A 27,846-nucleotide genomic window follows, 5' to 3' on the forward strand; every position below is an offset into this window, starting at 1 on the left:
AATACATTATATAGTAAGGATTGGTTCGGGTGGTGGAGACAGAGAAGACAGAGGAGCCGATAACAAAGGACTCAAGAATATAGATAATGTTTTGAAATTGTTGATAGCAACATTTGTACAAGTCTGCATAATATAATGAATATATGGATTGTTACAATATATTAAGAGCTCCCAATAAAATTATTTATTAGTTTTTGGCCTCTTTGTCTTGAATTTAACTAATCCAGGAGATCCCTTCAGTGCAAGGGGAATCCAGCCCCTAGCACACCATTACAGGTCCATTAGGCACAACTGTACAGCAATAATAAAGATCATAGTAGTCAGAGAGAGCATGATAGAAGAGAGAGCTTGAAATAATGGAGTCAGATATATTTCATGGTAGTATGCTCACCTCAGCCCCGCTTGGTGGTCCACGTGGAGAGGGGGAGAAGGGAAGCAGAGCAAGAGGAGAGCGCACAGGGCAGGAGAGGGAGCTGACGAGAGGTCAAGGGAGGAGCAGAGAGAGCAAGAGAGACCTCAATTGCTAACCCAGGCCTATATACTTTTGGGGGCGTGCAAGCCCACTAATTACAGGTAAAGACATATGTCACAGGAATGGGTTGTACTATAGGTTATATGGCAATGAGAAGGGGACAATCTAGGGATATACACGCAATAGGAAGAAGAGGGATGGGAGTGTACATGTGACAGGAAGGGTGGGTCCTAGAGTCAGGATGGCAGCTTAATTTTGGATATCCCAGATAGGGTTTGATCTGTTCTATGGATCTCCTGATGGAAACCATTATCAGTAGGGTGTGAACTCTGCCTACAGAAACCAAATCAATGATTGCAGGCCTGTCCATTGTCCTTAACAGCAGGAAGTGGGGCCCACCATAGTCTGGTGAATGACTGTCTTCAGGATGTCGGTAAGCATCTGTCCTCCCTTCACACCTTCAGAAGCCACTGTTTTGGGACAGATGATCCCTTCAGAACCAGGGAGGGTGGAGGGAAAGTAGTAAGGGGGAACTGATTACAAGGATCTACATATAAGCTCCTCCCTGGGGGATGGACAACAGAAAAATGGGTGAAGGGAGACGGTGTAAGACATGACAAAATAATAATAATTTATAAATTATCAAGAATTCATAAGGGAGGGGGAACAAGGAAGGAGGGGAAACATGAGGAGCTGATACCAAGGGCTCAAGTAGAAAGCAAATGTTTTGAGAATGATGACGGCAACAAATGTACAAATGTGCTTGACACATGAATGTATGTATGGATTGTGATAAGAGTTGTACAAGCCCCCAATAAAGGGATTAAAAAAAGAAAACAAGCCACTGTTTTGATTGGACCTTATTTTTGGAAGACTCCCTAATGAGATTAAAACAAGTTGATTGCTGAGAAAATATCTGCCATCACCCACTGATCAAGAGATATACTTGATCAATTTTATTTGTAATAAACCCATATGCACTGAAAGTAGTGCTTCAGAACACAAAAATCGAACTTCATCTGTCGTTTATACTCCCCTACACATAAACTGTTGCACAGGATAAAAGCAAGAGATTTCATTTTTCAGTAGTAAGCAGAAACATATTTATTATTAAGCTGATACCGACAGGTTTTTATACTAATAATATTGACATGTTTACATAGATTTTTTAAGCATTCAATACATATTTTATCACAAAATGAGTTTTAGAAAACAGGCCCAGCCAATTAAGCATCTTACTCAGTTTCAGAGCTGGTATGGAGAGAACCCGTTTAAACTGATTCTGGTCACAAAACTTACACATCCTTAGGACTCATCATTTAGGGAATAATTCCTACAAACAGTGTATGATTTGTTGACAAGATTTGCCTTATCTCAGTGACATGGCAAATGAGGACATAAAGAGGTGGCGGAGGGAATTCCTCAATCCTGTTCCTACTTTTAGAAGAATTTGTCCTTTTTGTTTATAAATAGGAAAGGCAAAGAATTAGGATCCTCTCCTAAACAGAGAAGTGATGGTTTTTTTGTTTTTGCCCAAATTGTACATTCTGTGGATGAAGCAAGGACACTTAACAATGAAACGGGGAAGAATGAGAACATCAGAATGGTGGCCGTGGACTCTGTTGTAGGAAATGAGCGCAGGGAAAGAGCATGCAAAATTATTCAGGAGCTTGGTGAGCAGAGGGACATGGGAACTTCACAATTCATTAGATTGAAGTAAGGACAAACAGTCTGAGAGAAGCCAAGATTAGAGAATTTATAGATGAGGAACCCATGGTTTGTGACATTGAAAAATGAGACTGTGCCCGATTCATAGTCTAGAAAAACCCCAACACGACAGGGAGGAACATTTAGACAAAGAATTGAATCCCAGGGATTACGGTGATGAGAGTTCTCAAAAGCAATATACTCAGATTGATTCCTAAGCCCTATACCCCAGTAGCCATGTTGAGACTGATATCCATAGTATCCGCAACTCTCTGAAAATTGATCATCATCAAAGTGTTCCACCTTGACTTCAGGCCTTTTGATATAGTGTACTCCCAAGGCCCAGGCAGTTTTCCTAGTTATATTCACTTCCCAGTAATGTTTTCCCGAGTTGATATTCAGGGAGCCTCTGAGAGCATAATCATTGTTGACACTCCAACTTGATCCTAACTTTTCATTGATCACTTGTCTTCCTGGTACTCCACCCTGAGCAATTTTCCAATGAGACGTGTGAAACATGCCTTTCATAGCTCTCCTGGAACCTGTAAAACAATGACAGGATAGAAAGATATGGAGTGGTTTTATTTGGGATATTATTCGATAACTATTATTATCTTGAAAAGAACTAGAGAAGTTCATTTCCCATAGAGAGAGGTAGAACATTAGTGAAATGGTATTGTATTCCCCAAGAACCTAGACACTTTTCTTTTATTAAAAAATCATTTTATTGGGGGCTCATGCAACTCTTATCAAAATCTATCCATGCATCCATTGTGTCAAGCACATTTGTACATTTGTTGCCATCATCAGTCTCAAAATATTTGCTCTCTACTTGAACCCTTGGTGTCTCTCTTCATTTTCCCCCATCCTCCTCACCCACTCTACCACCTAGAAAGTTTTCTTAGAAACATCCATATCCCAAAAACATTTCCCTTCTTCAATAAAAGGAAGCCCATGAAAAGATAATCACCGTTATTGGTATTCTTAGGTTGAAAAACTACCGTTGATATAAGCTGTGCTTGTATTCCATCCTTAGAAATGACAATACCCGAGTGAGGCTCTATTGGTTCCAGTGTCATGTTTACTGCAAGACAATTATATTGTAGAAATATACAAAGTAAATTTATATATGATATCAAAAAGAACAGGGGAGGTTAGGGGGTCACAGGGAGGGGTAGGATGCTGGGGAAGAGTACCATGTCGGTGCACACTGGGCAGGGGCCCAGGGTACAAAACGCTGAGATCACTAGAGAACACACAATTATGAAACCTTGTAAAAATAGGTGAATTGAAGATACTGCGATGTCTCCTTACCCCAGTAGCATTGTACATCTGTCAGGTCTGAAATGATAAAAGAGATGATGATACTGAATATAAAACAAAGAATTGGCAATGAAATCAATTTTCTCTCCAGATTGAGAGAGGACTATGATGTGATAATGAAATTAAGATTGAGATAAATGGAACCCTGGCCACTCCCCTTTAAATATTACCACACCACGATATCTCTCCTTCTTCATCTCCTTTGCACTAGGTCTTGGTTTAGCCCCCGGAGCAACAAGAAACTGACACCAACATTCAATAATAGGCTCTCCTCACCTCTAAAACTTTGAAACATCCCACTCAGATCTGGAGCTTGGAATACAACCTTTCGTTTCTTGGGGGAAAGTTTTGACCTCCTCATGTTCAAGTGTATACTCCTAGGAAAGAAAAAAATGGACAATTTTACCTCTGACCTCATGTCCATTCAATATCACTGCTTTCCTCTTCCACCCAATCGAGGCTCTAGAGACCTCTTCCCAGAAGATTCTGAGGGAAGAGGGGAGAGAAGTGATACTAAATTGAGAATACATGTGTTCCTGTATACCTTATCAATTTTTGCCGACCTTGGAAAGGTCGACTTCTCTGTAGTGTAGTTCTTTCTTCTAAAATGAAATAATCATGAGTTTATATAACACGCTGGCTTTTTAAAAAAATCCAATTCTAGCATGCCTCTACAAAATATAATTTAATGTAAGAACATGTCGTTGCAATGGATGTGAGTACTCAGGAAAATGGTGAGAATGTGAGATTACAGAACTTCTTTCTTTGTGGCCTAAAACAGATGAAGTGAGGACATTCTATTTTAGATTCCTTCAGTCTGTGCATTATTTGACAAAAGGGGGCCACCTTTCCCGGTGGGTTTCTAAAAGAGGTGCCCAAGACTATTTTTGTCATGATCTAGACTGGTGTCTGCCGATGAAAACCTCAGGCAAATACTAGTGAATTTTAAGAACCAAAATTCAGTACAGTGATAGAAGGTAATAAAAATGGATGAACTCATAGGGGTTGGATAATATAGTATCTTATTCCTATGATCTATACTAGCTGAACATTGTGACTCCTACCACACACATTCTTTATAGTATATGATCTATTTTCAATAGTTATAAATTACTCCTTGATTTGCAAAAGAAAATGTCAATAAAACTGCACCCTACTTTCCTCATTTGAAGATGTTTTATCTTATTTGACCGTTAGGCAAATTTCTGCATCACAAACCTCTCTTCACAGCACAAAGGGATCGGCCCTGGTTACACAAGCATACCTTTGCAAAATGCCATTTACATCCTAGGGAGAGAGGAGAAAAAGTGAATAAACAAGTGATAGGTTCTTGTATTTCATAACAGTTTATCTCACTCCCATGAACCTCTGAGGCATAGACATAGAAAACCGGCCCTGGATGACAGTCAATAAGTATAGGGAGAACCCCAGCTGACCATCAATAAGGACTTAGGAGAGGTTATCAGGCTATTGAAAACATCAAACTAGTTTGGGCAATTGTAGAAATACCTGGAGAAGCTTGGGGCAGACTACATTTATAAGGAAAACAAAAGGCCCATCATTATTGCTTTTTTCTAAATTCATATGGTATCCCAAAGAAAATGACTCCAAAAATACATCATTCTTTAATTTCTTTACGAAGCATTTCACTAGGTTTAGATTCTTGCTGGTACAATGCCTTTAAACACTCAGCTGCTAATAGAAAGTTTGATGGTTTGAACCGACCATCTAGTCCATGGGAGAAAAGATCTGGTAATGGATCCACATGTGACCTCCTCCCTGGGGGATGGGTGGCAGAGAAGGGGGGGAAGGGAGACTCCAGATAGGGAAAGATATGACAAAATAACAATGTATAAATTACCAAGAGCACATGAGGGAGGGGGTAGCGGGGAGGGAGGGGAAAAAAGAGGACCTTATGCAAAGGGCTTAAGTGGAGAGCAAATGCTTTGAGAATGATTGGGGCAAGGAATTTGCGGATGTGCTTTATACAATTGATGTATGTACATGTATGGATTGTGATAAGAGTTGTATGAGCCCCTAATAAAATGTAAAAAAAGAAAAGAAAAAAAAATGTCAGCCTAGGAAACCCTAAAGGGCAGTTCTTCTCTGTGCCATTGGGTCACTATGAGTCAACATTGACTCAATGGCACAGAAAACAGAATAACTTATTAATCTTTGAAGAATCATAAAAGAGTAATTGATAATAACAGTACAGAAAACTTACATGGTTCTTGCTGAGACTAACAAGTAAGCAAATATACTTGTATCGAGGTCTGTATAATACGAGTGACCTCATCTACTTCACCCCAATCAGCATAACATGTACGTGTTGATAATTGGAATTCTCTGGGTTTCCCCCCTCATATTTGTCCTTTAAATTCAGACTGATATATTTAGTAGTGAAGAAGCTAGAGGGACTAGAAAATTCAGGGAATCTAACACTGAAATTATAGGTTAATAACCATGATGTACCTCCCTCCGTAAGTTCCACAGTCCATAATGTTACCAAATCTGCTTATTATCCTAAAGACTCAAATATTTATCCTAAATTTTAATCACTATCAGCTCAGATTAGCCACTACATTTGGCTGGATTCTCAAGATAAGCAAAACCAGTGGCATATGTCTTTGTGTGTGTGTCTCTATTAAAGATGAGCCTTTCTACTCCCATAATGAGTTACAAATTGAAAACCTATAGGGGAAGATCTATACTGTTCTATAGAGTTATGAATCAGAATTGGCTCAATGGCAGTGTCTGGTTGTGGTTTTATATATGTTATATACAAAAGCTAAGATATACATAAATATTTGATATAAATCTATATCCATATAAATTTATATCAAGCCACTTTCTTGATATAGATGTATATACCTATGTCTGTACATATTTCTATTGATACATATGTGAATAAATAAATTTATAAATTTATATTAAAAAGCTGCTCCCACAGTTATGGAAGCAGTTAAGTCCAGTCTAATTCAAATCTGTGGGTCAGATTGTTTTCGAAATTTGCCTGAATTTTCCCGATGAAGCAGGAAGACAAAGCTGAAGATCATATATGGACGTCAGCAGGTAAGTCTTATGGTACCAAAGCTGAATGAATCCAAGTTTGGCAGGTCAAATGGCAGGCTTCCAGGGTTAGCAGGAAATATGGTGGACCTGTGGCTAAGTCCAAAGCATCAGGAGCATGGTCAGACCCGCAAGAAGAGACAAGGCTGCCCACAGAGTCTGCTTACATGACACCATGCCACACCTCTGGGGAAATTTCTCCAGTGGCATCAGGGCTATGATCAAGGCACTTATAAAAATCCTCACTGCCATCCAGTCAATTTCTGACTCATAGAAACTTTAGAGGACAATGTAGAACTGTCCCTGTGGGTTTCCAAAACTGTAAAGGCTTACAGGAGGAATAGAAAGCCTCATCTTTCTCCTAAGGAGTGGCTAACAGTTTCAAGCTGCCAAACTTTCAATCGTCAGATCAATGTGCAACTTGACTGATAACTGCCAGTTCCTCACATATTTCATCATGGAGTTGATTACATTATGTAAGATCATATCTTTGGGGATTGCTGCCCAAACACAAAACGTCACAATCATAGTTGACATCCTTGACTTCTTTTATCTATCTAGCTTTCTTAATCACCAAAAATGTTGCATTTACTTGGACAGCTATGTACCATTATACTAAGGTCCCTTACTGCGTGCTCAATTTCTCATAGAATAAAAAACTAGGCTAACGATGTTTTCCACAGGAAATTTATTCTTAATTTTAATTATGCTCAACTTAGCAATTTTTCTGTCATGAACCACGCTTGGTTTTATTTAAAATTTCAGTATCTACCGTAGATTTTATCCCTTTTTATTTTACAAAAAAAGTTTTGTATTTAGATCTGTGATTCAATATGCAGTTAATTTTTGTGATTTGTGTATGGACTGTGTCTAGATTTATTTTTTTTTGTTTTCAGCTATAGAGTAGAAAAAAATCACACTTTTAAAACAAATCTAATAATTTGTATTCAAAACAAAGAACTCCAAAATGCAACAATTTAAAAATGTAGAAAATCTTATTTGTTAAATGGCAAAAGGTTTGAAGAGAAATCTAAGAGATTAAATACATGTCAAATAAACATATGAAAAATTGATCAACCTTCTATGTCCTTGCTATTGTTATGTGTCATTGAGTTGATTTTGTTTTACACAACGTGTGTATAACAGAAAACACTGCTCAGTCCTATAAGCATACTCTCAAGTATTGTTCTGTTTGAGCCTATAGTTGCTGCCACTGTGGTAATCCATCTAATTGAGGGGCTTCTTTTTCAAATACTTTTTTATTTAACAAGTGTGTTAGTCTTGGTTGGCTAGAGAAACAAATTCATAGAAACTCATATGTATATAAGAAAAAGATTTATAAACAAGAGCAATTGTACATTAAGAAAGGATCTCAGCCCAATCCAAGTCCTTAAGTCCAATATTACCAATATTAGTTCACATGTCCAGTACCAGTCTATAAATTCCTCTTCAAACTCATGCGGCACATGCAATGATGCCGAATGCAGGAAGATCACAGGCCAGTGGGTGGAAAGTCTTGTGGATTTAGTGGAGGTAAAGGCATCTTAGTGCTGGCAGAAGTCTCTATGTGGTGCCTTCAGCTCCAGTGTCTTAACAGCAAGCATGTTTCACAAGGAGTATGTGCCTTGCCTCCAGTGAGGTATTTATCTCCTTAGCACCTCCAAATGAGGTCATGAAGCTGAGACCTGATTAACAGGCTAGACTCCACCCCTCCACTCTTATGTCTCAAATTGACAACAGAGTATGTAACTACCACAAGTATAATGTCTTTCTGCAGGGCCTGGTTCTTCCTGCTAACATGTCCAAAGTGTGTGAGAAGTCTCATCATCCTCCCTTTTCAGGAGCATTTTGGATATACTTCTCCTAAGCAGATTTTCTTGCTCTTCTGGCAGTCCATGATATTTTCAATATTCTTCTTGAATACCACAATTCAATTTCATCCATTCTTCTGCAGATTCCCTTATTGATTGTCCAGTTTTCACATGGATATGAACATATTTAAAATATCATGGCTTGAGTCATGTGCATGTTAGTTGTCAAAGTGGTCTCTATGGTCTTTGACAATTAAAAGAGGTTAGTGCAGCAGATATGCCCAATGAAATTTCTTGGCTGTTTCAATGGGCACTGCTTATTGATCCAAATGAAATAAAATTCTTGACAACATCAATCTTTTCTCTGTTTATCATGCTACCTATTGGCTCCATTGAGAGGGTTTTAGTTTCCTTTACATTGAGTTTCAAATTGTCTTCAAAGTCCGAGTCACTGATCTTCATGAGTAAGAGCTTCAAGCTCCTTATGCTTTCATCAAGCAATGTTCTACCACTTACATATTTTAGGTTGCTAATAAGCCTTCTTCTAATCCTGCCAGTCTTCATATTGTCCAATTTCTGATGATTTTCTCAGCAGACAGGTTGAGTAAATATACTGAAAGGATACATCCCTGAAGTATAACTTTCCTGATTTTAAACCAGGCAATATTCTATTCTATTCATTGGATGGCCTCTTGGTCTATGTGTACTGTATCCCTGAACAGAGTGAAGTGTTCTTAAATCTTATTCTTCTCGATGTTATCTGTGGTTTATTATGATCTATACAGTGAAATGTCTTTCCATAGTCAATAAAACAGGAGTAAACTACTAATATTGTCTGTGTTCAATCAAGATTAATGCTATGAACAATGACATCCCCAGTTCTACATCCTCTCCTGGTTAGACTATCTGATAGCTCCCTAATGATGCACCGATGGAGCCGTTTTAAGACTATTATAAGCAAAAGTGTACTTCTATGTGTTAATAATGATCATCAAAACCAAACTCATTGCCTTTGAGTTGATGCTGACTCACAGTGACCCTAAGGATATAGTTTGATAATTTCTGCATTCTGTAGGATCTCTTCTAGTGATTGGCAAGGGAGCTTCCATATTGCTTGGCTTAGACTAGTGAGATGTACTCAGTAAATATACCCTTTCTAGCCATAATTCCTTATGTGATCTATTATAATTTTGGACTCTATGCCTGTGACTATAATTCCATTTTGAAGCAAGTTCTTTGCTGTACTATATATAGGATTAATGGTGGGATTAAGACTTTAATTTAGTAGAAGATGTGAACTGGTTACAGCCTTTATTTCCTTAGGGATATGATCTGTTGAAAGACTAAATCCACATCTCAAAGCCATTCCTCTGTCTACAAAAGCCATCTTGGAGAAGAGAAATCTTAGGACCATTGGAAAAGGAAAGCGTTCAAGATTTCTTTCTGAAGTTGCTGAGGCCAAGAGGCTGTGGCACAGAAGCTACGGGGCAGAGCAAAGGAGTCAGGTCAAGAATGTAGGCCAAGGCCAGGAAACCATGAGACAGAACAGATGAGCAGTGCTAAAACTATGGGACAGTGAGGCAGAGCAACAGACAAGGCTTTCTGGTCCATGGATACATAGGCCAATGCATCTCATGACTGAGAGACTGAGGACTGGCAAGAGACTTGGTTGAGAAGAGGTGTTGCTGTGGACAATGACTGTATCCTTAATGTTTTATGATCCTCATTTGTGGTAACCTATTGCCTTCCCTAATAAACATACCCTAATTGTGAGTATTGCCTTGTGTTCTGTGGAGCCATTGCAATGAACTCTTGAACCCAGCACAGAAGTGGAGCGCCGTGGGAGGAGTGAATAGGGTTTCAATCATAAGAGGGTAAATAAGGTTGGAAGGTTAAAGCATGTCTAACCCCTTCATTGTGGCAGAGAGAAGAGAGATGTGCACTTCCTCTTACTGTTTTACTTAACTAGCGAGAGCTTCCAGTGCTGCAACGGCTTGTTGAAACATTTCTGTAGGCATTCCTTCAATTCCTGGAGCTTTATATTTTACTGATGCTTTCAGTGCACCATCAACTTGATTCATTGATCAGTTAGTCATACTGTACTCGTAGTTTGTGTGTTACCGTGATTCTGGAAACTATTCCACCAGTGTTTGAAATATGAGAGATAAACAGGTTTCAGCTAAGCTTCCAGATTAAGACTAGACTGGGAAGAAGGAATAAGCTGTCCACTTCTAAGGGATTAGCCACTGAAAACTTATGATCACATAGTTGTAAGGAATTACAAATCAAAACAACTAATGTCACCCCAAACCCAAAGACTCACTGCCATTGAGCTGATGCTGATTCATTGTGACCCTATAGAACTGAGAAGAACTGCTCCTGTGAATTTCTGAGACTCTAACTATGGGAGTAGAAAGTCCATATTTCTCTTGAGGAGCGCTGGTGGTTTCAAATTGCTGACCTTGCAGTTAGCAGATCAACACATAACCACTATAACACCAGGGGTCCTTGGACAAATGTCACTACATACCTACTAAATGGCTAAAACCCCAAACACTGAAAATATCAAATTCTGGTGAGGATATGGAGCAACAAGTATTCTTAACTCGTTGCAAATGGGAATGGAAAATACTATAGCCAACTCATATTATAGGCTTATCAAATTTTATTTTTTCCTTTTCAAAAAGAAACACCAAAACATGATTAATAAAATATATTAAAAAGAGACTTATTATACATTTATCAATTAAAAATGGCTAAAGTCAGTTAGGGTGCAGTGTAGCAAAGATGAAACATACAACTTTTCTCTAGATCTTAAATTTTTTTCTCCCCACCGCTATTCTACCTTAAAAGTCAGGCTAGACGAAAGGATGTACACTGGTACAGATAGGAACTGGAAACACAGGGCATCCAGGACAGCTGGACTCTTCAGGACCAATGGTGAGAGTGGTAATACTGGGAGGTTGGAGGGAAGATGGGATATAAAGGGGAAAGCAATTACAAATATCTACCTATAACCCCCTCCCTGGGCAACAGACAACAGAAACATGGGTGCAGTTTGTAGTTTCTTGATATGTAATTGCAGTTCTCAATGTGTTATTGAAACAAAATATAGTTACAACATACAAATCAGAAATCGTGGTCTTAGGTATTAACCCAAGGAGTTAAATATGTATGTCTATACAAAACATGAAAACAATGTCTATAGCAGCTTTAGTTGTAATTAATTCAAACTTACTCTATTCATAATTGCTTGGTTAGAAATAGCAATTTACTCTTCATAGACACTGAAGAGTAGCCTGGCATAACCCGGAGGCTACACCAGAAGGAATTAACATAGATGCGTGGCAGAATGAACTGATCCTTGCCTCAAAGGTGACTCTTCCCTTGTATTGAGGGCTGGGGTACTCAGATGGGAGAGAAAGCAGAGAGTGGCTGCCTGGACCTGTAGAAAGGGCGGTCCTTAGACATTGAGGGGAACCCTGGCTTGGTGGGAATCCAATGGAAAGGGATTCAGAGTCACCATGTATTCAGTACCTTGATGCCCCCCTGCAGTGACAGGCTTTGATCTGTTGGGCAGGAATCTGAACTTAGAAGAACGGAGGCAGGAAGTTTCTCCCTGGCACCAATCCCCAAGCTTAGGTTAAAGAGAGCTCAATTGCATGGGAGATGGGACTGTGTGGAGCAACAACTCCTGGGCTGCAGCTCACGGTGTAGATGTACTTGCAGACTCCTCCTGCTGACAGTGTCCAGCGTGCCGTGTCACTGCAACACTTGATGATGTACCAGTGAGATTGCGTTATACCCCAGGGGGATGATTGACAATATTTTACTTTGCTGTTTCTGTTGGTTTTTGTTTTCCTAGTGTTCTGCTAGTTGGTTTGTTGCTGTTGTTGGAATTGTTGGTCATATGGGGTTTTGATCTTGTCATAATACGACCACCAAAGTAAACCTCAGTCATGCATATCCCATAGACAAGCAGATGGATTCTGGAACCCCATTTAACTCAGGCCCCAATCCAAGAGCAGGTAGTTCTGATAACATGGTCCTGCTCCATAGTCACCTTAATGAAATAACCACTGAAGGGTGCTACACTAAAGCTTGATAGAGACTGCAGATGGTGCCCAGCTATCAATAGGAATAGTGCCTGGGGCCCTAAAGTCTTGTATTCAAACAAGCAGCCAACTAAGCAAGGAGTCAACTAAGTCCTCATGGAAGGAGTCTACCAGCTTGTGTGATCCAAGATGACAATAACAAAATTCAAATGTGGTGAAGGGGAAAGTATCAGAACCAGAATTATGAGTACCATATTTGTAGAAGCCTGTGGAAGACAGTGGGAACCCAACACCCATTTGCCGAGTTTCTAGTCAGATTAAACAGATTAAATACCTACAAATTCAGATTAAACACCTACAAGTTCCCCTCAAGCAAGGATTTAAGACAGCTTTACTATCAGAGATCAGTGTAGTCGTGATTGTGTTGGATTGAACTTGATACTTGGTCAGTTGGCCTTCCTCTTGACCCAACTAGAAATTGTTCTAGGTGCAAGTATTGTATTTCTTGCTTGTTTTATGACAAAATTTTCATCCCTGGTCTTTTATATACTGATACTGGTCTTTTATTTTTACTCATTATTTGTATTTTTATCTTTGTATTATTATTTTATCATTACCACTTTATTTTGTTTCTGTTGGGTTTTCCAGTTTGTGAAGGACAGAAGGAGTAGATGCAAAGAGATAAGAACCGATGCAAGGGTTTATAGAGGAGGTGGGAGTGGGGGCTGGAAATAGGGAGGGTGAAGGAGTTTGGGGAGCAAACAGTGTATTACTGATGGTGCTTACAGAACTCATTGTAAAAGGGATTTAACCATGAAAAAAAAGTTCTAAAATTGATCACAGTAATGATTGTACAATTCTTCTTGATATGATTGAGCTATTGGATAGTATGATATGTGAATTATGTGCCAAGAAAATGGTAAAAAGAAAAAAGGAGACTCATTCATAGATGAGTGGATAAACACGTCAAGGTACATCTTTTGTTGCTGTGTTCTTGTATGACATTGAACCTATTTTGACTCAGCTGCTCAAGATGACAGAGTAGAACTGCTTCATGGGATTTTCTTAGCTGAAGTCTTAATGGGAGTGATGGCCAAGTCTTTTTGTCTCTTGGAATGACTAAGGAGTTCAAACCTCCAACCTTTCAGTTAGTGCTGAACCACTTCGTGGCGCACAGGGAATATTATTCAGTGATAAAAAAAAGTTAGGTGTTATTAAGCTATAAAGGAAATGGAAGAACTTTAATTGCATATTGGAAAGTAAGGGAAACAAATACAAAAGAGCTGCATATATGTTATGTATATGATTCCACATATGAGGGGTTATAAAAAGTTTGTAAAAAATGGAATTAGAAGAAAATTGAATTTTTCCACAAACTTTTTCAAGCCCCTTTGTATATGACATTACAGAAAAGGCAAATCTAAAGATAGAGATAAATGATATGCATTGCAGGGAGGGGAAAATAATGGGGGAAATCATCTTGTTCATTTAAATATGAGCGGGTTTCAAAAAGTGTCAATGACAAAAAAGCTAACAATGAAGGTGACCAGTTAAGAATATTCCACGTTTGGCTGAGTGGGATCAGCAGACTTAACTAAAAATGTGCTATATAGACACATTGACAACAGCAACCATGTCAACATTCTGAAGCATACACAATCTAAGAAGCATGAACTATTGAAAAATTGAATTTCTGGTAAAATCAGTGATAATGATGCTTTGACTGGAGGCTACACCCATCTGCCTCCTTTCTAATTTAGATAATAAAGAGATTCTCTCATGGTGGGGAAGGCAATGGGTATAGACCTAGCTTCTCTGGCACACTGAGAAGAGACCCCCATACATATTGGTGTGAGTAGTGGCAATCTCAGAGGCAGGGAGTCAGGGTGGCTCAAAAGCTCTCCTATCCCTGTAGTTGTGAACAGACATACTCTGGTTTGAGCCTGTGTACCTTTACAGAGATGGACGGGAAAGGATCAACCATCTACACAATATTGGTCAATGCAGAGGATGCACCTGTATGCATACAAAGCTGAAATTATCCAGCCAAGATGAAAAACCATGAAATTAAAAAAAATGGTCTGAACTCAAAGACAAATCTATCAAGAGTGAGCAGATGCCTGATTAACTCATACTGATTGAGTATAACTAATATTCGTGTTGATTGGTTAGTCAAAGGTATACTGACATGAGGCTTTCAAAAGGTACTAAATTCAGGCTTTAAAAGTACAATCCCCCACCCTGCCCAGATTTTCCTAAAGTCAACATACATAAGCAATGATGCCATTTTGGAAGTCAGATGCCACACATTTAGTCCCCAAAATAACAAAACAAGTAATTCAATTGAATAATAAAGAAGAAATAGCATAAATCTTGAATTTTTTAAAATTTTGAAATAGAAGACAGAATGAATCCCAATTAGTTTTATGTATATAAAAGGGAGGAAGGAAAAACAAAGCACCTTTTCTTTTGTTTATCTGTGACTCGGTGGCATGAAGACATACCTGACAAACACTCAAAACAAGATCGCTGACAATACACTCAGTGCATAGCAACAGATTCAGGAGATCTTTCCTCCAAGTCAAATGTCTGTACTGCCCTGCATTATTCAAAGATAATTGGGATTTCCTTCAATATTCAATTATTCTTACCATCTGAAATTGAAGTAGAAGAGGGGCATTGTGAGGCCCACTACATTTGGGAACTATGACTAGAAAAAAAAAGTTTCCAGAGAAGAGAGAAAAACTGAAGTCTGCATTTTCCCCAGATCTCAGATATGGTAAGGACATGTTCCCGAGACTTACCTGCAGCATCTCTACTGTTGAAGCTTCCAATCGACGCTCTAGATCTGAAATGAGGTTTCCGACCAACTGGCTCTGCTGGACCAGCTCCTGCTCATCCTCATCCAGTTTATGAAGACAATCCTCCTCCTCTTTCTGCAGTTTTTGTAGCTCCTTATGCTCCTCATTGGCCAAGATAACTCTCAGGCTATTAAATTCCTTTTGGACAGTAGTTATTTCAGCCTGTATCTGACTCTTCCAGGAGAAGAAACACAGAGGTAGTAAATCAGTTTGGCAGAGGGCTTACTTTGCAAGGTATGGAAGTCAGGAAGATGCCTATTTTCCTTTTTATGAATGAAGATGGCACGATTTTCTGCTGTTCTTTCCTTGAGTGCTTTCTCAAGATTTAGCTAGGATTCCACTGCCAGCAAGTCAAGTCTGGTTTACAGTGACCCAAAAAAGCAAGTAGAATTTATCCCTCGGGTTTCTGGGACTGCATCTTTATGAGAGCAAATAGCCTGACCTTTCTCCCTAGGAGTAGGCGGTGGATTCAGATTGCTGACCTTGAGGTTAGCACTTCAATGTGTATCCCACAACACCCGAGCCACCTTCAGCTTGGAAAGGGTGTATAAACAGGAAAGTAAGGGAGACACGATCATTTCTATGGGGTTGATGTTCTTCTAGGATTATTTTCTTTGTAGAGAGATGGAAACGGGGAATGTGTCATGAGTTCTGTTTTATGCTTTCCCCCCTCAGATTCCAAAACAATGGCTACAAGCCAGCTTTACTGAGGCCCACGCTAAGCCAAAATGAAACGTCCAGGTGAGGTGGAGCTTCCAGCCTGCTGTTGAAGACATTCATGTCTCCCTCAGAAGACCCACAACCTTGCAGGGTGACTCACGGTCTGCCCTCCAGTGAATTCCTTCTCCATCAACCCTACAGAACAGAGTAGACAACCTCCTTGGGTTCCTGAGGCTTTAAATGTTCCTGGGGCTTTCACCCTCCAAGTGGCTGGTAAGTACAAATCACCAATCTTATGGAAAGTAGCTCAGTGCATAACTCACTACAACCTGGGGGCTCTCTGCAGTTTAACAGTAGTGGACAGAGCATTCACTGGGCTTCCACACGACAGTTAGTTGTTGTTAGGTGCAGTCGAGTTAGCTCTGACTCAGAGGGACCCCATGAATAACACCTGGTCCTACAAGATCCTCACAATTGTGCTCATGTTTAAGCTCATTGTGTACATCCATCTCATCCAGAACCTTCCTCTCTTTTTGCTGCCCCTCCAATTTACCAAGCATGATGTTCTTCGCAAGGACGGGTCTCTCCTGATAACATACATAAAGCATATGAGGTGAAATCTCCTATCCTGGTTTCTAAGGTGCATTCTGACTGTACTGCTTTCAAGACTTACCTATTTACTCTTTTGGCAGTCCATAGTACTGTCACTATTCTTTGCCAACACCATAATTCAAATACATCATTTCTTCTCTGATCTTCCTTATTCAATGACCAACTTTCACATGGATACAAGGCAACTGAAAACACCATGGCTTGGGGCAGGCACACCTTCGACCTCAAAGAAACCTTGCTTTTCAACACTTTAAAGAAGTCTTGTGCACCAGATTTACTCAATGCAATGGATCATTTGATCTCTTGACTGCTGCTTCTGTGAGCTTTGATTTTGGATCCAAGCAAGACAAAATCCTTGACAACTTCAGTCTTTTCTCAGTTTATCATGATGTTGCTATTGGTCCAGTTGTGAGGGTTTTGGTCTTGTTGACATTGAGTAGTAATCCTTACTGAAGGCTCCAGTCCTTGATCTTCATCAGCATGTGCTTCAAGGGATCCTTACTTTCAGCAATCATACTTTCAGCATATCTCAGGTTGTTAACAAGTCTTCCTCTAATCCTGATGCCACATTCTTCTTCAGATAAACCAGCTTGTCTGAAGATTTGCTCAGCATACAGATTGAGTAAGTAAGGTGAGAGGGTACAACCCTGACATACGCATATCCTGATTTTAAACCATGCAATATTCCCTAGTTCTGTTTGCAGAACTGCCTGTTGATCCATGTACAAGTTCCACATCAGTGCAGTCGAGTGTTCTGGAATTCCCATTCTTCTCAAAGTTGCCCATAGTTTATCATAGTCCACACAGTTGAATTGCTTGGCATAGTCAATAAAGCACAAGTAAACATCTTTCTAGTATTCTCTGCTTTCAGGCAAGATCTATCTGACATCAGCAATGATATCCCTTGTTCCATGTCCTCTTCTGAATCCAGCGTAGGCCTTATAGGATTTCCTAAGCTATAATCTCTACAAGGACAGATACTCAAATACTTTCTCCTGCAGAGTGACTGATGGGCACAAACTGCTGACTTTTCAGTTAATAGCCATGCAATTAACCACTTATCACAAATGCTCCTAGATGAAGAGGAGTAATCAAATGTGTTTCATCTAGACTCAGTATCAGGGACTAAAGAGGCAAAAAGAAGAAGGGATGCATTTGGATTATGGTTCTGACAAAGAATATTCAAAGTACCACAGACTTCCAATAGAATAAACAAATATGTCTTGGAAAAAGTACACCCAGAATGCTCCTTAGAAGCAAAGATGGCTATATTTCATTTCATGTACTTTAAACATTATGGGTTATAAGGAGAGACCATTCTCTAGAAAAGCAGAAGGGCAGTGAAAAAGAGGAAAATCCTTGACAACATGAATTAACAGACTTGTTTGCAACAATGGGTCAAACATAACAATTGTGAGGATGTCAGGACTGGGTTGTGTTTTTGTTCTCTTGTACACAGAGTTGTTATGTCTCAGAATGGACTCACTGGCACCTACCAATAAGAACAAATTGTAAAGTTCAAAGACCCTACCCAGGACACGCTAAAGAGGGATCTTCTACCTTCAAGGAAGCTTTCTCTTCTCTAATGTCATTTTTCAAATTCTCAGCTTTCTTTTGCTCCATCTTCAGCCTTGCAAGAGCCTCCTCGAATTTTACCTATAAAAACAGAATCGTGCCAGAAACAAGCTGTGAGATAGCTTACTATTTAGATGGAAGATAAATCAAGACCAAGAACTGACTACTCTCAGAAGACTAGACTTTGTAAAAGGTCTGAGGCTGGTGTTTGGAATCTATAACGTAGAAGTGTGATAAAATAAAGTCACCTTATTTGGAAAGTGGATCATTACAAATGCCATCAGGTCAAAATTTAACGCCTTATCATTTGATCTCCCTTTTGACCCATTTTAAATTTGTTCTAGGTTTTAATATTTCCTGCTTTTTGATGGACATTTTTCTGTTTTACTTTGTTTTGTTGTTAATTTTTGTTGATTTTTTTCATATACATATATATTTTAAATAAATCATCTTATTGGAGACTCTTTCTTACAGCTCTTATAACAATCCCTACATCAATTGCATCGAGCACATTTGTACATATGTTGCCATGAACATTTCCAAAACATTTTCTTTCTACTTAAGCCCTTGGTATTAGCTCCTCTTTTTACCCCTTCCCACCCTCCAGAAAATTTATAAATTATTTTTATTTTCATATTTTACACCATCCACTGTCTCCCTTTACCCATTTCTGTTGTTCCTCCCCCTCGGTGGGGTGGTATACAATGATCATTGTGATCGGTTCCCCCTTACCTTCATGATATTGTTACTCTCATTATTGGTCAGTCCTGAGGGCCGATATTTTTCTGTATATAATTTCTCACGACCATTGACTACCATCAAGTCCATGCCAACTCATAGTGACCCTATAGGACTAAGTAGAATTGTCCCTAATGAGTTTTGGAGATTGTAACTCTTTATGGGAGTAGAAAGTCCCATCTTCCTCCCATAGAAAAGCTGGTGGTTTCAAACTGCTGACCTTAGACTTAACAGCCCAATGAGAAATCCCTACGCCACAAGGGAACTCTATGAAATCCAGGATAGGTGAATTAATAGAGACAGTGACGGGTTAATAGTTCCTTTGGATATTGTAGGGAAGGTTGTGGGGGGGGGTGATGAGGAGCTAATAACAATGAGAACAAGAAAGAAGAAAATGTTCTAAAATTGATTATGGTGATAACTGTACAAGTTTTCTTAATATGATTGAACTATTGAATCTTGCATGTGAATTTTATATCAATAAAATTTTTTTAAAGTAGCCTTCTTTTCTCTAGTTCTTCAGAAAGAACTCAATCCTGCAGCAAAGAAAGTCCCTTTCTCTTAACTCACCAGGCTCCCCAGCTGCACTCCAACTGGGGTGATCAAAGTTTAATCTGGTCACCAAACCAGCCCCCATCCACCAGGAGGCACAAATTTATCCACATCTGTATAAGAGTCTATCTTCTAGGCTTAGCCATTGTATAAATAGCTGGAATATACATTAAAAATTAAAACAAAACTTCTCATACATATTATGAAAAAGTAAATAAAGTAAGGTGGAAAGCGGAGATTGCTCTTAGGCATCATTTCCTATATTGTTATCTTCTATCCTGGCCTCTCACCTTGTAGTCCTGGGCAATCTCCTCTACAAGCAGTGTTTTGTGCCCCTTGTGTTCCTGAGACCGTTCACAAAGCCAGCATATAACTACTCCATCATTTTGACAGAAGAGTAGAAGTTTCTCTCCATGGCGCTCACAGACATGTTTCTTCTGTCCCTCCTCCATGTGCTCCTTGACCTCCCTGAATCTCTCTACTATGTTGGCCAGATGTCGATTAGGACGTAGGTTGTTAGGCTGGTATCTGATTCGGCACAGGGGACAGCTGTTCTCGTCCTCTGAGCTGCTGGTAGGCTTCTGGCTGTTCATAGTGATGCAGGCTTGGCAGAAGCTGTGGCCACACTCTAGGCTCAGAGGTTCCCGCAGGAGCTCCAGGCAGATGGGACAGGTAACTTCTTCATACAGGTTCACCAGGATCTCAGATGCCATTGCTATTTTTCTCCTGACCCAACTCTGGAGGATCTTCTTGCTCAGAGGACTTGTAATTAGGTTGGTTAGCAGGGCAGATTAAGAAATGCAAGAATAGGGATATGGCTGTGTAGAAATCAAAGATCAGACAGTACTGATATGCTACAATATAAAAAAGAGAAGAGAAACAAACAAGTCAGTCATCTGGGCTTAAAAGACTTTGAATAACAATTTCAAATCGTTTACTCCCAATTCTTGTCACATGACAAATTTCATCCTTTTTGTTCAAGAATTATTATTTTCCTTTAGTCTTACCAATCACATTAATCTATTGGGATTTCACCTAACAAGCACATCTTCAATGAAAAGCATGCACCAATCCCACTGATGTCTCAGGGCTTGTTATACTTTCTCTATTAGTCAGCATCAAATACTTAGCCTGTACAAGGGGTTCAAATGTCCATGGAAAATTCCATGATCTTTTAATTCCATTTCTGCATGAACTTTTTGAAGGCTGATCATATTGCTAGTTCTTATACTACCCTCAACTCTCCATTTCTAAGTCCTCTCATCAGCTGGATTCACTCTCTCTAAAACATATCCAGCTTCATGACTGGTGACATATTTGCTATGACTTCCCTTATTTTCACTACACAATAAACTTAGTTGTCCACTCCACAGACCTGGTCCACCAGGTCCACAATATACTTTTCAGCCTCTCCTTCATGCCTAGGGCTCAGTGTAGCCAGCATCAACAGTCAAGAATATAACTTTTTGGCTAACACATTACCAATAATTTTTTGTAACATAAGACCATTTTAATAAACTACCCCTAGTCAAATATCTTTCTAATATATCATTTCTTCAGAAAATCTCATGTTAGCTCCCTTCAAATTAGGTCCGTCACCTGTGCTTCTTGGTGAGATCCTGGGTATCTCTCCTTCCCTGACCTTTCTTAAATTACCATACTACCTTTAGCCTCCAGCAGTCAGCTTTCCCCATCCCGACACACTACCAATACATCACTCCTCTTCTTACATTCAGGCCACCCAGAGTGAAGCCTATTGTTTTGATAATGCCCTAGGCCAGCCCATGTTACATCCACCTCACTGACCGGCATCACACACTATCAGTGTGCCACTCCTCTTCTCACATCAGAATGAAGCCTGTTTTATGGCTCTTCCACCACCACCACCACACCACCACCATCACCACCATCACCACCACCACCACCCCACCACCACCACCACCACCACCACCCCACCACTACCACACCACCACCACCACCACCACCACCACCACTACCACCCCCACCACCACCACCACCACTACCACCCCCACCACCCACCACCATCTCCACCACACCACCACCACCACCATCACCACCACCCCACCACCACCACCCCACCACCACCACCACCACCACCACCACCACCACCTCCACCTCCTCCAACCATCACCACCACCTCCACCACAACCTCCACCACCACTACCATCACCACCACCACCACCTCTACCACCTCCACCACCACCACCTCCACCACCTCCACCACCACCACCACCACCACCTCCACCACCTCCACCACCACCACCACCTCTACCACCACCACCATCACCACCACCTCCACCACCACCACCACCATCACCACCACCACCATCACCACCACCTCCACCACCACCACCACCACCACCACCACCACCACCACCACTACCACCCCCACCACCACCACCCCACCACCACCACCCCACCACCACCACCACCACTACCACCCCCACCACCCACCACCATCTCCACCACACCACCACCACCACCACCACCATCACCACCACCCCACCACCACCACCCCACCACCACCACCACCACCACCACCACCTCCACCACCTCCACCTCCTCCAACCATCACCACCACCTCCACCACAACCTCCACCACCACTACCATCACCACCACCACCACCACCACCTCTACCACCTCCACCACCACCACCTCCACCACCTCCACCACCACCACCACCACCTCCACCACCTCCACCACCACCACCACCACCTCTACCACCACCACCACCTCCACCACCACCACCACCATCACCACCACCACCCTTCAGCTCCCTGAGTCCATTTCCTGGTTCTCTCCTTGCACACTCTTCTCTAACTCACACTGGACTCTGAATGCTCTTGGATCACCCAGGGCAAAATTCTATTTTTGAGCTTTCAAACCCTCCCTGGAAGACAGTACAAAATAATCTTCTCCTTGAGACATAATCTGAGAACTATTAAAACTGTCCAAGCCACAACATGTATACAAATGTGCTTGATATAATGGATAGATGTATGGATTGTGATTAAGAGCTTTAAGAGCCCCCAATAAAGTGATTTAAAAAAAAGAAAAAGTCGAAACCCTTTACCAGCTACTACAGGTTCCTTGCTTTAATCTAATCCTTTGGATCTGTTATTGTTGTTAATTTATCCCTTTGGATAATTTTTCCCTGACTTGTGGAAGTGGCAGTCATTGAACTTTGAGGGGAATCCCCAGATTGGTGGGTGTCCAATGGAAAGGGCCCCAGAATCACCAGAGACATGACAGGTTTTGATCTGTTGGGTAGGGGTCTGAACTTGGAAGAAAGGATTCAAGAAGTTTTCCCTTGGCACCAATCCCCTTGCTTAGGGTACATGGGACTCAATCAAATGGGAGATCAGACTGTGTGGAACAACTCCTGGGTGGCGCTCACCGTGGAACTGGACTGGCATAGACGCCTCCTACCTACAGTGCCCAGAGTGACTGGAAAAATTATGTTACAAGTACAATCACCTTATACTGAGGGGGATGACTGACAATGATTTACTTCTCTGTTTCCATGGGTTTTTGTTTCCATGCCTTTAATTTGCTTGTGTTTGTTGGTCTCTAGTTTTCTGCTAGTTGATTGTTGCTGTTGTTGGGGTAGTTGGTCTTATGGGGTTTTGAATTTGGCAAAATACAACCGCCAAAATAAATCTGAGTCATGCAATCCCAGGAACAAACAGATGGAATCTGTACCCCAAATGAACTTTAGCCCCAATCCAAGAATAGTTAGTTCTGATGACATGACCCTGTTCAATACTCACATTCATGAAATGATCACTAAAGATAAGGGTGCTTCGGCAAAGCGTGGTGAAGAAAGCAGATGGTGCCCGGTTATCAATCAGAATAATGTCTGGGGTCTTAAAGGGTTTTATTTAAACAAGCAGCCATCTAAGCGAGGAGTCAAGTAAGTTCACATGGAAGAATCACACCAGCTTGTGGTGATCCAAAGATGACAATAACAAAATTCAAATATGACAAAGGGAAAAGTGTCAGAGCCTAAATTACAAGCACCCAATGTATAGAAAGCTATGGAGGACCTGAGAGCCCAAATTCATCTGCAGAGTGCCTAGCCTGATGAAGCTGCTGGCAGATCCCCAGAATATTATTCTAGCACAGGCATCCTTAAACTGCTGCCTGGGGCCACACGCAGCCCGCCGAGGACACTTATCAGGCCCGCCAGGTGGTTTTGCCCGTTTGTTTGTTACTTCAAAATAAGATATGTGCAGTGTGCATAGGAATTAGTTCATAGGTTTTTTTTAAACTATAGTCCGGCCCTGTCTGAGGGACAGTGAGTGAACTGGCCCCCTGTTTAAAAAGTTGGAGGACCCCTGTTCTAGGAGCATTTCTTGCTTATTCTGTGACCAAAAAAAAAAAATTCTTCCCTGGCCTTTTACATTTGATCTTAGCCAAAAGGCCGAGAAACGATCTTCCCTGGCGTTTTAAATACTCGCGGTGGTCTTCTTTCATATCCAGTATTTGTGTTTTTATCTCTTTTTATCATTATCATGTACTTTGTTCTGTTTCTGTTGAGTTTCCAGTTTGGGAAGCACAGAAGAAGCAGAGGCATAGAGAGAAGAGCTGAGACCAGGTTCCCAGGGGACGTGGGGTGGGAGTGGGAGACAGGAAGGTGAGGGGTTTGGGGAGGGAACAATGCATGTGGGAGGGATCACTCTCTGGAACTGATGGTGATTACACAACTCATTCTAAAAGTGCTTTAACCATGGGTATGGGGAGAGAAAATGTTATAAAATTGACTGTGGCGATGACTGTGCACCTCTTCTGTTATGATTGAACTACTGAATTGTGTGATATGTGGGTTAAGTGGCAATAAAACTTTAAAAAATTATTACTTTTTTATACTATATTATTTTACATTTTTTTTAACTTTCTCTTTTAACTACCCATCTAGGATGGACTATCTAATAGGCTGGCGTTGTTAAGTGCCACTGAGTTGACTCGAACACGTAGTAAACTGATTCTGAACAGAATGAAATGCTGCTAGGCTTTGCCATCTTCACAATCGTGGTTTGTTTAACGCATTATTACAGCAATTATGTCAGTCGAACAAATTGAGGGTCTTTACTTTCTGCTGATTTTAGTTTGCCAATCATGATGTGTCAGGGGAGGCAGCCTCTAACAAATCATCACAGGTCCGGTGGGCGCAACTGTGCAGCGGTAATGAGTAAAGATTATAATAAAGTCATACAATATGAGAGATTGAAATCATGGAGTCAGACACATTTCACAGTAGCATGCTCACCTCAGCTCCATTTGGTGGTACAGGCCAGGAGAGAGAGACTTATTGCTAACCAAGGCTTATATATCTTTTGGCAACATGCAAGTCTCCTAATTACAGGTAAAGACATACGTCACAGGAAAGGGTTGTACTATAGGCAATACAATAATGGGAGGAGGACGATCTAGGGGTATACATGTCATAGGAAGGGGGATGTATTGGGGTACGCATGTGACAAGATTGGAATTTTCTAGATTTGGGGAAGCAGCTTAATTTTGGATGTCCTGGAGACAGTTTGACCTGTTCTCTGGCTCTCTGTTGAAACCATTAACAGTAGGGTGTGAATCTCACTTACAGGGACCAGACTGATGGTAAGAAGTAATCCATTGCCCTTAACAGCAGGGAGTGGGCCCCACTTGTGGTGGGACCACACAGTAGCCTGGCAACTGAATGTCTTCAGGGAGGATGCCTCTAAGCATCTGGCCTCCTACCATGTGCTGGCAAACAGCCTCTAATGTTTGGCATATCTTTGGGGAGACAAAGCTGGGGAAAAGTCTCTTTATAATCCCACAATGATGTGCTTCTGCTGGCCCTGTAATGCAAGGGTCCTCAAACTTTTTAATCAGGGGGCCAGTTCACTGTCCCTCAGACCCGTTGGAGGGCCAGACTATAGTTTTTTAAAAAACTATGAACAAATTCCTATGCACACTGCACATATCTTATTTTGAAGTAACAAACAAAAGGAGGAAAACGCCCAGCAGGCCAGATAAATGTCTTCAGCGGGCCACATGTGGCCCATGGGCCGAAGTTTGACGACCCCTGCTCTAAGGTATCAACCATAACGTCTAATTCACAAAGCACTTGGTCTCCCTTGATGACTTGTATAAATAAGCAAAGCAGTCTTGCCATTCTTTTTTCCTCGAATGTGTAGTAAATACTGTGTATTAGCACCCTAGCAGCATGTCTTATTCTTGCAAGTTAAGTGAAAAATATTTAAAAGTAATGCAATCAATTATCTCCTAAGCTTTGGATGCAATGTTAGACCCCCGAGAAAACAATATTTAGCAGATATGGATTTTGTGTACCTATAAGGCACAGGGAAAAGAGTTACTGGATGCTTGAAAATTGTAATGAGAGTACCTGTAAGAATATAGAGAATAAAAGAAATAGGGTACAAAGAGCTACTACAAGTGAGGTTTAAATAAAGATCTTTTTTGCGAGTATGAATTCCTTTACTTATTTATAAGTAAAAGAAAATAAGTAATGAATTGATGTAATAAACAATCCCCAACTGAGTCTACCAATGAAGAAGAGACTCCAATGATGTGATGACACTGGAGGGTCATGCAATCCTGCTACTGTACTCGAGTCCCTTGTCCCTAACACTGAAGACGATCCCTTCCGTGACTCTGATGCCACTACAGAAAAGGGAAGCAAATAGTTTATCCCCAGCCACCATTCTCAGACTTGCCTGGTTTTACGTGCAGTTGGAACTGAATCTGTTAGGTAGCTAGTATGTGGATTGGGATGTCCATTGACGCATGCCCAGGAGAGCCAGCATAGGACAAAGGCCTGGATTTTCCCACGGGTGGGCACAGATGGGCTTTAAACCTGTATCAGCCCACTTGGGCCAGGTGATTGCAATTCAGCCAATGAGATCGACCTGGGGTCATTCACCACGCCTCCCCCGGGAATCCTTGAAAAGGCAGGAACCAAGAGGGAGAGGGGGTTTTCTTTCACGGAGGAAAACTTGGGAGAGACATCTTTGCATGACCCCAAGCAGCCTCTGCCAGGCCGCATGGTCAAAAGGAATCCTATGGGTGCCGGGTAAAACCTGAAGCTTCTTTTAACTCTCATTAAATTCGCTTGGATCACAAGCCAGGCTTTGGCGTGAATTCTTTCTCGTGGGGAGCCAAGCACCGAGGTTTGAATCTGGCCCCGGAGAGAGAGACCTTACAAATCCATCTCACAGAGACCCTATTGGGACACACTGGAGCTTACTGGACTATGAGTTCTCAGATTGGATTCAGTGACCACGAGTTTGGGTTCCAAATATTAACTGAGGCAGCTTGTCAGATCTTTCTTTTGGGGAACTACTTTTCTGGGTTCAAACTGCTGACCTCTTTGCTAGCAACCTGGCTCTTGAACCATTGCTCAGCCCAGCATTCCTTCCAGACAGGCCTGGGGCTGAATGTTTGAGAGACTGTAGAGCACATTCCCCAAAAGAATAAGCCAGGAAAGGAAGGATTCGCCTGTAAAACCCTTCCTGTTTCCTCTTTCAGTATCTCAATCCTGCAGGTCAGACAAGGAGCATAGGTTGCCACTCAGGGGAAAGCAGGGGGTTGCCTCTAAGACTATTTTAGAAGGAACTGAAAAAGTACTTTCTGTTTCTATTGAGTATTTCCTGCACCTGCTCTCAGGCAAGTGAATAATCCAAACTTCCGAAAAAGAGTGTGGGGGAGACTCATCCCAGACTAGGGAAACGTGGTCCCTGGACAGAGTGGGATAGGGTCTGGGACTGAAGCTGGTAGCACAGTGGGTTAAGCAGGCGGGCTGCCCACAGATTGGTTGTGATTTGAACCCACAAACTGTTCCATCAAGAAAAGATTGTTTCTGTAAAGATGAACAGACTTAGCAACTCCAAGGAGCAATTCTACTCTGTCTGATTCAGCGGAACCAACAGCAGTGAAGTGTTCTAGAAAGAAACAAAGCCTTTCCTGTCAGTGGTTCTCAACTTTCCTAATGCCACGACTCTTTCATACAGTTCATGTGTGGTGACCCCCCCCACCATAAAATTATTTTCATTGCTACTTCATAACTGTCATTTTGCTACTTTTATGAATCAGGCGACCCCCTGTGAAAGGACGGTTCAAACCCCCAAATGGGTCGCGACCCAAGGTTGAGAACCGCCGCTTTCCTGTTTTTTTCAGGGCTGCCTCTTCTCCAGACTCTAGGCACAGGAAGCCTGCCCGTTTTTTTTTGTTCCCTCAGAGCATGATCCGGACCACAAATAAAACTCACCGAACATGCTCAACTTTTTCCTTTCCCAGTTTCCTACCTTTTGCCTCCACAAACTGCTCACCTTCTGTCCTGGTTGCAGGTTGGAATGGTGAATGCAGGCCAGGGGCAGGCGTGGTCAGGAAG

The 27,846-nt window shown here is 41.2% G+C and overlaps 1 protein-coding gene across 1 annotated transcript; it reads right to left on the minus strand.

Moving 5' to 3' along the window:
• Window positions 1–1,570: 1,570 nt before the first annotated feature.
• LOC142444858 (tripartite motif-containing protein 5-like) lies at window positions 1,571–27,846 on the minus strand. The gene is made up of 9 exons (XM_075546164.1): window positions 27,761–27,846; window positions 19,726–20,289; window positions 18,131–18,226; window positions 15,242–15,472; window positions 4,767–4,789; window positions 3,779–3,879; window positions 3,494–3,520; window positions 3,150–3,263; window positions 1,571–2,721 (listed from the first exon to the last, which is right to left on the minus strand). Exons 2-9 carry the CDS (start codon window positions 20,146–20,148, stop codon window positions 2,135–2,137), a joined length of 1,602 nt encoding a protein of 533 aa, XP_075402279.1. The 5' UTR covers window positions 20,149–20,289; window positions 27,761–27,846; the 3' UTR covers window positions 1,571–2,134.

This window comes from Tenrec ecaudatus, chromosome 4, assembly GCF_050624435.1.
Source record: "Tenrec ecaudatus isolate mTenEca1 chromosome 4, mTenEca1.hap1, whole genome shotgun sequence".
Taxonomy (NCBI): domain Eukaryota; kingdom Metazoa; phylum Chordata; class Mammalia; order Afrosoricida; family Tenrecidae; genus Tenrec; species Tenrec ecaudatus.

Bases quoted from the DNA above. Each gene is read 5' to 3' on its own strand.
- LOC142444858 (XM_075546164.1), bottom strand. From the start codon at position 20,148: ATGGCATCTGAGATCCTGGTGAACCTGTATGAAGAAGTTACCTGTCCC. The intron at 4,790-15,241 runs GTAAGTCTCGGG...CTCTCTCCCTAG, and splicing joins CAACAGTAGAGATGCTGCAG to GATGTAAATGGCATTTTGCA. The intron at 2,722-3,149 runs GTGATTATCTTT...ATTGTTTTACAG, and splicing joins ACCTAAGAATACCAATAACG to GTTCCAGGAGAGCTATGAAA.